The 12,579-nt window shown below is 35.6% G+C and overlaps 1 protein-coding gene across 1 annotated transcript; it reads left to right on the top strand.

The window, feature by feature from the left end:
* The first annotated feature begins 8,927 nt into the window (after positions 1–8,927).
* LOC102748415 (olfactory receptor 9K2-like) lies at positions 8,928–9,870 on the top strand. The gene is given in 2 exon segments (XM_081820896.1): positions 8,928–9,371; positions 9,373–9,870. Coding segments are annotated over 2 exon segments (942 nt in total).
* Positions 9,871–12,579: the final 2,709 nt, after the last annotated feature.

Below are 12,579 nucleotides of genomic sequence, written 5' to 3' on the forward strand. Positions count from 1 at the left end.
TGGTTGAGAGACTTTTCCTATGTTACACCATACTTCTCTGCTACTAATTTAGTTTATTTGTAGACAGAATCCTTAACAGTATCTTGTCTGGTCTGTCTTCCTTGATCTGTGCTTGAAGCTGTGAAACTGTTCCTATCAGTTATCTGAGTTAATCTAAGGCTAGCTTCTTTCCTTTTTTAGGGAGGAATATTAGATTTTTAAACAACAGACTGTATGTAATTGTAGCCCAATATATACATGGTCACTTTGGCGGTCACTCTTGGAGGTTAGTTTATCCTAGGAATCTGTCATATTTATTTAATGTAAGAACATCTAGTTCAAATAGACTGACCTACATCAAAGGAAAGAAATGTTTGTAAATATTTAATGAATTAAAGTTAGCTCACTATGCTTGGGAGAACAAAGAACTCTCCCTTCTATTCAAGCCACTATGATTTATTTTCATCTAATTTAAAAACTGAATTAATTCCTAGAGAAAGAGGGATGGAAAAACTTGCAATGTTTGTGAGAATGGTCCTCCTCTCCTGGCAACTGCTATAATAAAAGCCAAAAACAATGAATGAACCAAACAACAATAGCAGCAACAAAAATAAATTATGGCAATTATCTACCATCTGCTTCTGATAGCCACAAGTCTGATCTCTTTTGGATTTTCTAAATATAAAATCATGGGGCACCTGGGTGGCTCTGTTGGTTAAGTGCCTGCCTTCAGCTCAGGTCACGATCTCGGGGTCCTGAGTTCAAGACCCACATTGGGCTCCCTGCTCAGTGGGGAGTCTCTTCTCCCTCTGCCTCTCTGCCTGCTTGTACTCTCTCTCTCTCAAATAAATAAAATCTTTAAAAATAAAAAAAAAATCATGTTACCTGCAAGAAGAAAAAGTATTACCTTTTCCTTTCCATTTCTGATTTCTTTTATTTCTATTTCTTTTTATCACTCTAGTGAGTACCATGTTGAATAAGAGTGGTGAGAGTGGGCACTCTTGTGTTGTTACCAGTCTTAGAGGAATGATTTTCAATCTTTTATCATTGAAGATGATGTGGGCTTGTCATATATGGCCTTTATTTTGTTGGCATATGTTCCTTCTATGCCTAATCTGGCCACAGTTTTTATCATGAAAGGATGTTGAGTTTTGTAAAATGATTTTTCTGTGTCTGTTGAGATGATTATATGATTCTTGTTTCATTTGGTTAATGTACTGTATCACTTTGATTGATTTAGGTATGTTGAACCACCCTTGCATAAACAAAGACAAATCACTTGATCATGATGAATGATCCTTTTAATGTGCTGCTGAATTGGATTTGCTAGCATATTACTGAGAAATTTTGCATCCATATTTATCATGGATATTGGCCTGTAGTTTTCTAGTAGTGTCCTTTTGTGGTTTTGGCATCAGGATAATGCCAGCCTTATAAATAAATTTGGGAGTGTTCCCTCCTCTTTGATTTTTTAAATTACATATATGTATGTATATACACACATATATATATATATATACACATACACACACACATATATAGTATTATAGCCAATGAAATAAGAAAATGAATTAAAAACATAAAAGGGGAAGAACAGTTATTATTTTAAGATATAACTATATTCTCAATAGGAAATTTATGTATGCATTTTTAGGGTAGAATCTTCCTAAATTTACTATTAATATTTGAAATGGATAACAAATTTGGGTTTACATCTTCTAGTTTTTATATGATGAATATTATAATCTTGAGTTATCCCCTTCAGCAGGAAAGAATGTTATTGTGCCATATATTTATGACTTGTATTTTTTAATGTATGTAGTCCATTTATGGCAATTAATAAAAACAAACATTGTATCAATCTTTGTACATGATCAAATTTCTACTGATCATGAGTATTATACAATCAGTGAAATATATTTACATTAAATACATTTACCTATACATAATTTTAGGAAGATTGAGTTTTTCTTTTTTGACCTGACAATTAACCATATTGTGGACTTACAAACCAGGCCACTGAAATAACTGTGATAAGCTAATTAATCAGAGGGAGCACAATAATTATAAATAATTATTTATATCATCATTTCTCACTCATTACTATCATGTCATAATGGATCACAAGGAAAGGGAGGAACCATGTTAAAAACTCAAAAAAATATTTAGAGTACAAAATACCCTTTTAAAATTTGTTTTCGGGCGCCTGGGTGGCTCAGTTGGTTAAGCGACTGCTTTCGGCTCAGGTCATGATCCTGGAGTCCCGGGATCGAGTCCCGCATCGGGCTGCCTGCTCGGCAGGGAGTCTGCTTCTCCCGCTGACCCTCCCCTCTCTCATGCTCTCTCTATCTCATTCTCTCTCAAATAAATGAATAAAATCTTTAAAAAATAAAAAATAAAAAATAAATAAAATTTGTTTTCTTCTGAATTTGGGATCTTCAATGGGGAAAAACAATACCAAAAATATTATCAAAGTTGGCTGGTCATTATATGAACATTTAAACATAGGTCATAGATGATTTGAGATAAGATTGGAATCTTAGCATTATTAGTTTCTGAGAAAAAAAGAAATTGAGCCAGGTTTATAGATGGTGCTTCATGTGATACTGGCAGGAAATAGACTGCTATAGCAACATTCTGGTCCAAAAATAAGTTATTTCCTAATGACACTTGTAAGGAAAATATTCTTAATGGACATAATTTCAAGCTGCACAGTTATTCTCTTGTCTGGAATATAGTCTGGACACATATTTACACTGATTTAGGGCCAGTGGGCTAGTGGTTTACGTGGATACCTAGGAACTTGAAAGCAAGAAGATTGAAGGATTACTGACATGCTTGTCTGTTTGTAGATGGACCTCCCTAAATGGTAAAAGGAATTGAGAATATTAACTTCCCACATGAATGCTTGGTAATTCATATCAGATATGAATCAGGTTTTCAGTAATCTGGTAAAGGCAGTAATCCATTGTCATCCAGATTCTTTGCCATCTACTTCATTGCTCATTCATTGGGTTCTCATCAATAATACAGCGATGGTAAAAGAGCTAGAACTCACAGCGTGGATTGCTAAACATGGTTGACCTAGAAATTACTCATGGTAAGTGCACAATTTTCTGATGATTATCAAAAATATATGGAGAAAAACAAAATGTCCATTGACAGATGAATGGATAAAGAAAATGTGGCATATACATACAATGGAACATTATTTGGCACTAAAAAGGAAGGAGGTTCTGCCACAGTGACAACATGGATGAACCTGAAACACATTATGCTAAGTGAAAATGCCAATCACAGACAGATACTCCACATTCCAATTATATAAGGTATCTCAAAAAGCCAGGTTCAAAGAAAAGAAAAAAAGACAACCTCATAGAAGCAGAGAGTAGAATGGTGATTGCTTGGGGCTCAGAGGAGGGGAAAATGAGGAATTGCCATTCAAAGGGCTTCAACTTATTTAAATTATGCAAGATGAATGAGCTCTAGAGATGCTGTATAACATTGTGCATGTAGTTACAATACTGTGTTGCACACTTAAAAATTTCTTAAAAGGGTAGATCTCATGGTAAAAGTGATTCACCCAGGCTCTACTCTAGTTGTTATTTTGCCCATTTTGCTCAATTGCTTCTGTTAACACAACTGTATCAGGATTGAACAAATGCCTTATTCACTATTATGCCATATTGCAGTAGAGCTTTGGTGCAATGCACTCACTGTACAAGAACAGAAGTAAGGCAATACACTCATTCCCATGGAATTCAGAGGAATCATCAGGCACCTCATCAAGCAGAATCAGGTGAACTTATGGAATGGTGGAATTACTTACTGAAGACTCAGTTGTTGGAACAACTGGCTGTTAGCACTTTACAGAGTTGGGTTATTGTCTCAAGGATATGGCTTATACTCTGCATTAGCAAATAATGTATGAGGCTATTTCTTTCATAATCAGACTGTTGGCCCAAGTACCTTGGGTGAAAATGGGAATGCCAGCTACACACTAAAACCTGCTAACCCACTTTTTTTTCTCCCTTGCTGTCCGTATGTCATTACACTGTTCTGAATTAGTATACTTGTTACTCAACAGAGGGATAATTTTACTGGGGGACACAGCAATTGTTCCTGTCTCCTGGGTATTCATTTCACTGAACCAACAGGTAAACAAAATGCTTTGTATTCTTTCTGGTAACTGATAGTGATTAGCAAAAGATATTAATAGAAAGGAGAGGGGGAGGTGTATAGAAGCAACCCAGGGAATTTTCCAGAATGCCTTCTAACACCATCGTGTCTGACAGTAAATACTAATCAACCAGTATAGCAATTCAACATGGCAAGACCGCAAGGGTCCAGATGCTTCATCAGTGGAGTTTGAATGACTCCACCAGGTAAACAGCTCTGGATTCTGAGTTTATTGTTGAGATCAAGGGGAAGATGGAAAGAAAATATCAACTATTGCCCGTGACCAGTTGCATATGTGAGGACTTAGGAGCTACCATTATTTTCTTCCCTTTAAGTTTACTATATTACATGAAATGTCTTTATGGCAGTTACTCAATGATTTAATTTTTTTTAAAGAGTTTATTTATTTATTTGACAGAGAGAGACACAGTGAGAGAGGGAACACAAGCAGGGGGAGTGGGAGAGGGAGAAGCAGGCTTCCCGTGGAGCAGGGAGCCTGATGCGGGGATCGAACTCAGGACCCCAGGAGCATGACCTGAGCTGAAGGCAGACGCCTAATGACTGGGCCACCCAGGCGCCCCTCAACGATTTAATTTTTATCATATACAAATTTGGATTTTTTGGACTGATATTGAACAATTTAAAAAATATTTGAAGTTTATACAGTGACTGTTGAGAAATTACTTAATATGTGACACCTAGACAAACAACTTTTAAGCAATTAAAATTACAATCGGAGGGGGAGATGAACCATGAGAGACAATGGACTCTGAAAAACAAACTGAGGGTTCTAGAGTGGAGGGGGTTGGGAGGATGGGTTAGCCTGGTGATGGGTATTAGAGAGGGCATGTTCTGCATGGAGCACTGGGTGTTATACGCAAATAATGAATCATGGAACACTACATCAAAAACTAATGATGTAATGTATGGTGATTAACATAACATAATAAAAACAAAAAAATTACAATGTGAACCAAACTGTAAATACAGTTAATCATTATTTAACCTCTACTTAAGGAATTAGAGGGCATTTGCTCGGCTAATTTGCCCCACATCATCCCCATGCTATTGTACGTCTAATTATCAATTATTATTGACAAAATATAGCTAAAAAATAAATATAGAGAGTTTTAAGTAAAAATGAGTGAACTTTGTGACTAGGAGAAAAATTTCCCTAAAAATATATTTCATGACACAGTATTTTCTTTCATATCTATGTCAATTAACCTACCATAAGTTTTGTTGTAATGATGTAATGACAAATTGAAATGCTTCTTTTTCAGCGAAGAAATTAAAACTGACTGAAAGATCCTTTTGGTCTCTTTCAAAGGATTCACACAAGAAAAGAAAAAAATAAACTGTTGTATGTATTTTGACTCCTAGTAAGTTTAGGCTCTTCTTTTTCCTTTATTTTTCTTTCTTTCTTTTTTTTCCTTTTCTCTTTCTTTTCCTTTTTCTTTCTTTTTCTTTTTACTTCCTTTTCCTTCTTCTTTTTCTTTTCCTTTCCTTTCCTTTCCTTTCCTTCCTTCCTTTCTTACTTTTATTTTTTTTTCCAAATCTAGAGCCTCTGTGGTCCTCATGGATCTTGGCTCTGGAGCCTGGGTACCTTAATAACTTATGCTTCCTTCTCTCCCAGGGGGACTATGTCCCAGAAGGTAAGAGAAACCTCAATGCTGTAATTATTTGAAAAAGTTACACTGTTATAGTAAAATCAAAGCCAGTATAGATGACTGCTGCTGATTTTCTGGTAGATGATCAGAGATTCCAGATGGCTCAGGACCTCTACTTACATATCCAAGGTAATCTACTTTACTTCTTTAAAAGCATTCAGCATCCGAGAGTGCAGGACAGAGAATAGCCTGCGGATTGATTCCTCAGGTTCACTTTGTATAACTGTAGAATATAATTCCTGGAACTGTTTCAGTATTTGCAAAGCATCATTTGGAAAATTTATCTTGTGTCTCTTCCACAAAGGATTATAGCATTTTTCAAGGAATCAACTACCTAAGGAAAGTACAATTTTTAATTAGATCAACAAGGGAAATTAGCCCAATTTCTCTATGGGAAGAACTAAAACTGGGATGATAAACATGGGTTTGGAATTTTTTGGGAGGAGGGATTCATTTTATCTTGACATAGTGGTTATTAGAACTTGTAACATGGTCATTAATTAACTTTATGTTTACCCTTTCTAGAATTAAGACAACAACAAGAATAAAACATCAGGATTCTGCTGCTTCCTTTTCAGAATCTGACAAAATACCAAACAATATAAGATGAGGGTAAATCTTAAAACATGTGAGTTTTGACAAGTAATAAGTCACAAACAGACTACTTGTTTATTGGGTACTCTAGGAAAGACTCTCCCTTTTCTAGGTATAAATGTCTTTGGGCATAAACTTATTAACAATAGAACAAGTTTGATAGGAATAAATCTGGATAATTAAAATGATCTACAATCTTACCCCTGGGGGATATTAGAAGAAAATAAATAAAATATATTTAAGAAATATATCATGACTACTTTAGGCTCTCTTTTCACCTTTTAAGTAAGTATTTTATGCCTCCTCAGACCTCAAGTATTATCTATTTAAAATTTTTTATAATACAATGATTTGCATATTTAAGTTTTGATGGAGCTGGTGAATAACAAAAATATAACAGTAAGACGCCATGCCACTTTTCTGTCAGTCATCTCTTTCTTGGGCAAGATATAACACTTCTCTCAGATTTCTTTATTCTTTTTAGTGTTTAACATTTTCTCTGATTCCTTCCCTCAACTTAGAATGGTTTATCCAAAAAAATAATATCCAAAACATATTGTTAATTTTCAACCTAATTAGTGCTGATTATTTTGGTGTGCATTGTTGGATTGAGCACAGAAAGATATGATAAATATAATAATAGTTAATATCTGTCAAGTGCTTATTCTGTCAGAAATGGTACTATTTACATGCACTGTCTAAGTACTCCCAAGAAAACTTTGGGAGTTATAGTGTTTTCATCCCTGGTTTATGTGAGGATACAGTGGTATAGTAACTTGCTGGAAGTTACAGCAATAACTTAAATACCATAAGTAGGTTATATCGAGGATATAAGCAAATTACATAAATCACTTAGTCCAAGGCCCCAGTTAGTAAATGTGAGAAGCAGCCCCGGACGTTCCTGTACTTAAACCTAAACACATGCTAACCATTTGAGTATTTCAAAGTCTTCAAGTTTTTCTATTTTGCATGCTCAATTGTCATTCAATCGTCTATCTATATAATAGATATTGATTAATTGCAATCTGCCAGACACAGAATATTGTGCTGACATGTATGAGGACAAGTTGAAGTTTTGATCTTAAGGAATAACTTATTAATACTCAATATGAATATTAAAATATGGTGATAATAGCTATTATCCTTGGGAGCATGATATATGCAGACATGTTTTAACATAGGTTGAAAGATTGGAGAACTTATTTTGGGGACAGGAAACTTTAACTGCGAAGTACAAATAGAAGTAAATCCAGTAAAGGAACCAGCTTATTATAAAATGTGGTAATCTGCAGTGATTAAGAATGCATGGATTCTGGAGCCACATTTTTTTACTACAGATGCCAATTCTGACCCTAGTAGGTGGCTATCAACAGACTTCACTTCTCTGTATCTTAGTTTCCCCATGTGTAAACAAGGGAATAAAATAGTACTCACCTCATATTATTGTTGTATGGATTAAAAGAACTCGTATAAATGCATTTAGAAGAGTGGCCAGCATATAAAAAGTGCTCCATTATTGTTATTATTATTGTTATTTAGGCAGAACCATGCATAGAGAGCCCTGAGAGGACAGAAAGAGTGACCATATTGTTAACACAATCAGTTCAAATCCTTAGTTGAGCTGTCAAGTAAATGAGGTATGATGGCTGTGAAAGTCATATCCTAGGCAAATAAGAACGCAATCAACAATCCCTCATGTGTGTTTTTTTGTTCAGTATCTTTTTCTTTTTTTTTTTTTTTTCCACTACCCTTTTCTAAAGTAACCCTTCCATCTAGACTACCTGTAGGCCTTCTTAAAAAAACTATGAGCTGCAGGCTGATGAAATGCTGGGAAATGATCATTATGAAGGGGCTGCAGAGGCCCACCTGGGAGAGAAATACTAGTATTTCCGTCCTAATAATGCTTGTGTTTGTTTGTGCACAACTTTGATCTTAATGAGTAAATAACTTAGATCACAATTCAAAATTTCCATTACCCACAAAAAGTAATTGTACCTCTTAAGTCGTTTTTAAATTCAGTCACTTTCTTTGTATCTGCTGGTTTGTAATGTAAAGTTAGGTTTTCCTAAAGCAGGCTGCTGAATCCCCTAATCACTCCAGATGTAGGTACTGTAATTCTTTCCCAAATGTCGTCTATTAAATTATGTGTGCTCTCTTCCAATTAATCCTTCATGGCAATGAATTTATTACATAAATCATGATTCAGAAACATACACAGAAGTGATACTTACAAATACATTTGGGTGGAAAGGAATTGCATTAGATCAGAGGGAAAAAAAATCTAATTCCACCACTTGCAGAAAGAGGGACATAAAACTAACCTTTTGATTCATCATCAATTGCAATGGTTTAAATTTAAGTCACAGTGATTTTATAAAATTAAAATGAATGATGACTATAGAACAGGTCTGTAAGTCCTAATTCTACAATGATCATTTGTAGCTAGGATTAAAGCCCAGAGTTCTTCTGTTTATTTTTCCTTGTGCCTCTCAGCAGGTTTCTGCCATGGGTGAGAGGGGGACAAGCAATCACTCAGAAGTGACTGACTTCATTCTTGTAGGCTTCACGGTCCGCCCAGAACTCCACATTCTCCTCTTCCTGCTCTTTCTGCTTGTGTATGCCATGATCCTTCTAGGGAATGTTGGGATGATGACCGTTATTATGACTGATCCGCGACTGAACACGCCAATGTATTTCTTCCTAGGCAACCTGTCATTCATTGACCTCTTCTATTCTTCTGTTATTGCACCCAAGGCTATGATCAACTTCTGGTCTGAGAGCAAGTCCATCTCCTTTGCAGGCCGTATGACCCAGTTCTTTCTCTTTGCCTTGTTCATTGTGGCTGAGGGATTTCTCTTGGCAGCCATGGCTTATGACCGCTTCATTGCCATCTGCAACCCACTCCTCTACTCTGTCCAGATGTCAACTAGTCTCTGCATTCAGTTGGTGGGCTGGTTCCTATTTTTGTGGCTGCGTCAGCTCAATTCTTCAAACAGGCATGACATTTACTTTGCCCTTTTGTGCTTCCCGGGCCATTGACCACTTTTACTGTGATACTCGCCCACTTCAGAGGATATCTTGTTCTGATCTCTTCATTTATAGGATGATTTCTTTCTCCTTATCAGGCATCATTATCTTACCTACCATCATAGTTATTATTATTTCTTACTTGTATATTGTGTCCACAGTTCTAAAGATACGCTCCTCTGAGGGACGTAAGAAAGCCTTCTTCACTTGCAGCTCTCACCTAGGAGTCGTGAGTGTACTGTATGGTGCTGTCTTTTTTATGTATCTCATACCGGACAGATTTCCTGAGCTGAGTAAAGTGGCCTCCTTATGTTACACCTTAGTCACTCCCATGTTGAATCCTTTGATTTACTCCCCGAGAAACAAAGATGTCAAAGAAGCTCTAAAGAAACTTCTAGAGAAGAGAAATACACTTGCTTGATTTTTATTTCTTTTCTACCGTTGATTTTGTGGCAATTTCTGTCATACTCCTTGTGGCCATTAGTGAAAATTATTCTCCTGAGCATCATAAAATATATTATCGGAACTTTTTCAAGGTGAGTTACTTGGAATGCTGTTAATCCTGAATGTCCTGGATATTGGAGATGTACTGGATATTAGATCATTTTTCAAGGTGAAACTCACACTATCTCAAATACGACTTTGTTTCACAGAATTGGTTTCTATTTATTTTAATGGCTTGCTGCAGAATCTGACTTTTATATGTTATTATACTGTATAAACAATATTTTATCTGGCATTTGTCTTAAAATTGTTCCTGGCACTATACACAATCATTGACAATAATGCCCAACTTTTTTCTTCTTTTTTATTTGAGAGAGAGAGAGAGAAAGCGAGAGTGAGAGAGAGATTATGGGCAGGGGCAGAGGGAGAGAATTTCAAACTCCCCACTGAGCATGGAGCATGAAATGGGGCTCAATCTCATGACCCATGAGATCATGACCTGAGCAGAAACCAAGAGTCAGACGCTCAACTGACTGAGCCACCCAGGTGCCCCAATGCCCAACTTATTTTTTTAAAAAATAATATTTTCCAACTTAATAACTACTTTTTAATCATGTTAAATAGAATTTTCATTTTGAGTCAAGTATGGTATGTGTGTTTTATCAAGAGGAAGAAATAATAAGAAACAAATAATAAGTAATCTTTTTTGTCTATTGCATTATTTATTACAATAAGTAATCTTTTTTGTCTATTGCATCACTGCTATATACATTAACTTGGAAAATTTTATATCAAATGTGTCAGGTATTGTAGGTTGTTCTGAGACACTGCTAGTTGCTAAATCTTAATATAAAGAACCAAAGTGGTAGATAGAGACCTGCATACATTTTTGGGCAATCATTCCCTCAGTTTGGATTTTCATGCATTTTTTCCCAGTGTTAATTATTGTGAAAAATATTGAATAATGTTATGGAGCAAGTTAGTCATTAAAATAGTGTGTGGTCTAAAATTTACTCATCTATGCCCCTGGATATTCGTTTATTTGGTAATTTTAGTATGTTTTATTATGGGTTCAGATATAAATAACCTTATTCTTTGGGGGAGCTTACCACTTACTGTGAGAATCACATCTTTGCACAGACAATTCAAATCCATAGATGTTTATGCCAAAGAGAAACATACAGGTTTCAAAGTGGTGTGCCTGAGAACAGGTGCTGGCAATTAGGGAAAGTCATAAGGCTAGGTGGAAGATGTATTTAAAAAGAATAAGATTGGAGTCAGTATACTGCTATATCAGTTCATGTTATCGGTGTGGGCTTGAAATATACCAGTGTAAGTGAAAAAAAAGGCTGATTTGAAAATTTGTATGTTAAATACAGAGAACTGATTAACTGATTAGTATGAGGGGAGTACACCAAGGAAGTGTGTCTCACCATTTTTGAGCTTGTATCATGTTTCTGGTGATGGTACCAACAGATGGAATATAAAGGAACTCTTAGCAAAGTAGGAATAAAGGGGCATTTCCTCAACTTGTAAAAGAATATCTACAAAAACCTACAGCTAAGATTGAATTTAATGGTGATAAAATAGAAGCTTTCCACTAAGATAGGAATCAGGCAAGAATGTCCCCCTTCACCATATCTCTTCAGCATTTGTTTGGAAGTCTTAAGTGATGCAATAGACAAAAAAGGAAATAAAAGTATTATGGGCTGAATTATGTCTTCCCAGCTCATATGTTGAAGCCCTAACCCCTAGTATCTCGGTATGTGACTATAGTTGGAGATAGAGCCTTCAAAACAAGGCTGCTACAGTGGATTTTAATGCAGTCTGGCCAGTGTCTTTATAAGAAGAGATTGGGACACAGAGAGACACGGGAGGTGCATGTGCTCTGAGGGACGACCATGTGAAGAGGAAACCAGAGGCAGACATCTGTAAGCCAAGGAGAGAATCCTCACACCTTGATCATGGATCTCTAGTCTCTGGAACTGGGAGAAAAAAATTGGTGGTTAATGAACCCAGTCTGTGGTATTTTGCTGTGGCAACTGTAGCCAATTACTATAAAAGATTATACAGAATGAAAAGGAAGAATAACTTTATCTTTGTTCACAGGTGAAATCGTTGTCTTTGTAGACAATCTGAAAGAATTGGCAAAAACACCTTCCTGAAACTAATAGGAAATATAGGAGGATTACAGGATACGTGGTTAATATACAAAAGTTAATTGGTTTCCATATATCATGAATGAGCAAGTAGAATTTAAAATTAAAACACAATACCATTTATATTATCACTTCCCCCAATAAAACACTTAGGAATGAATTTCACAAAAATGTACAAGATCTCTAGGAGGAAAAGTATAAAATTCTAATGGAAGAAATCAAAGAAGACCTAAATAAATATAGAACCATTGAAGGTTCATGGAGAGGAAGACTAATATTGTCAAGATGTCATTTCTTCCCAACTTGAGATATACATCCAATGCAATCTTGATGAAAATTCCAGCCAGTTATTTTTTTTGGTTATTGATAAACTTCAGATATTAAAGTGAAGTTTATATGAAAAGGCAAAAGACCAGAAATGCCAACAGTATATGGAAGGAAAAGAACAGAATTGGAGGACTGACACTACAGAACTTCAACTATACACAACCGTATTGCTACATTAATCAAGACAATTGGTATTGTGA

The sequence above is a fragment of the Leptonychotes weddellii genome, chromosome 5 (assembly GCF_054177405.1).
Source record: "Leptonychotes weddellii isolate Sample4059 chromosome 5, ASM5417740v2, whole genome shotgun sequence".
NCBI classification, from domain to species: Eukaryota; Metazoa; Chordata; class Mammalia; order Carnivora; family Phocidae; genus Leptonychotes; species Leptonychotes weddellii.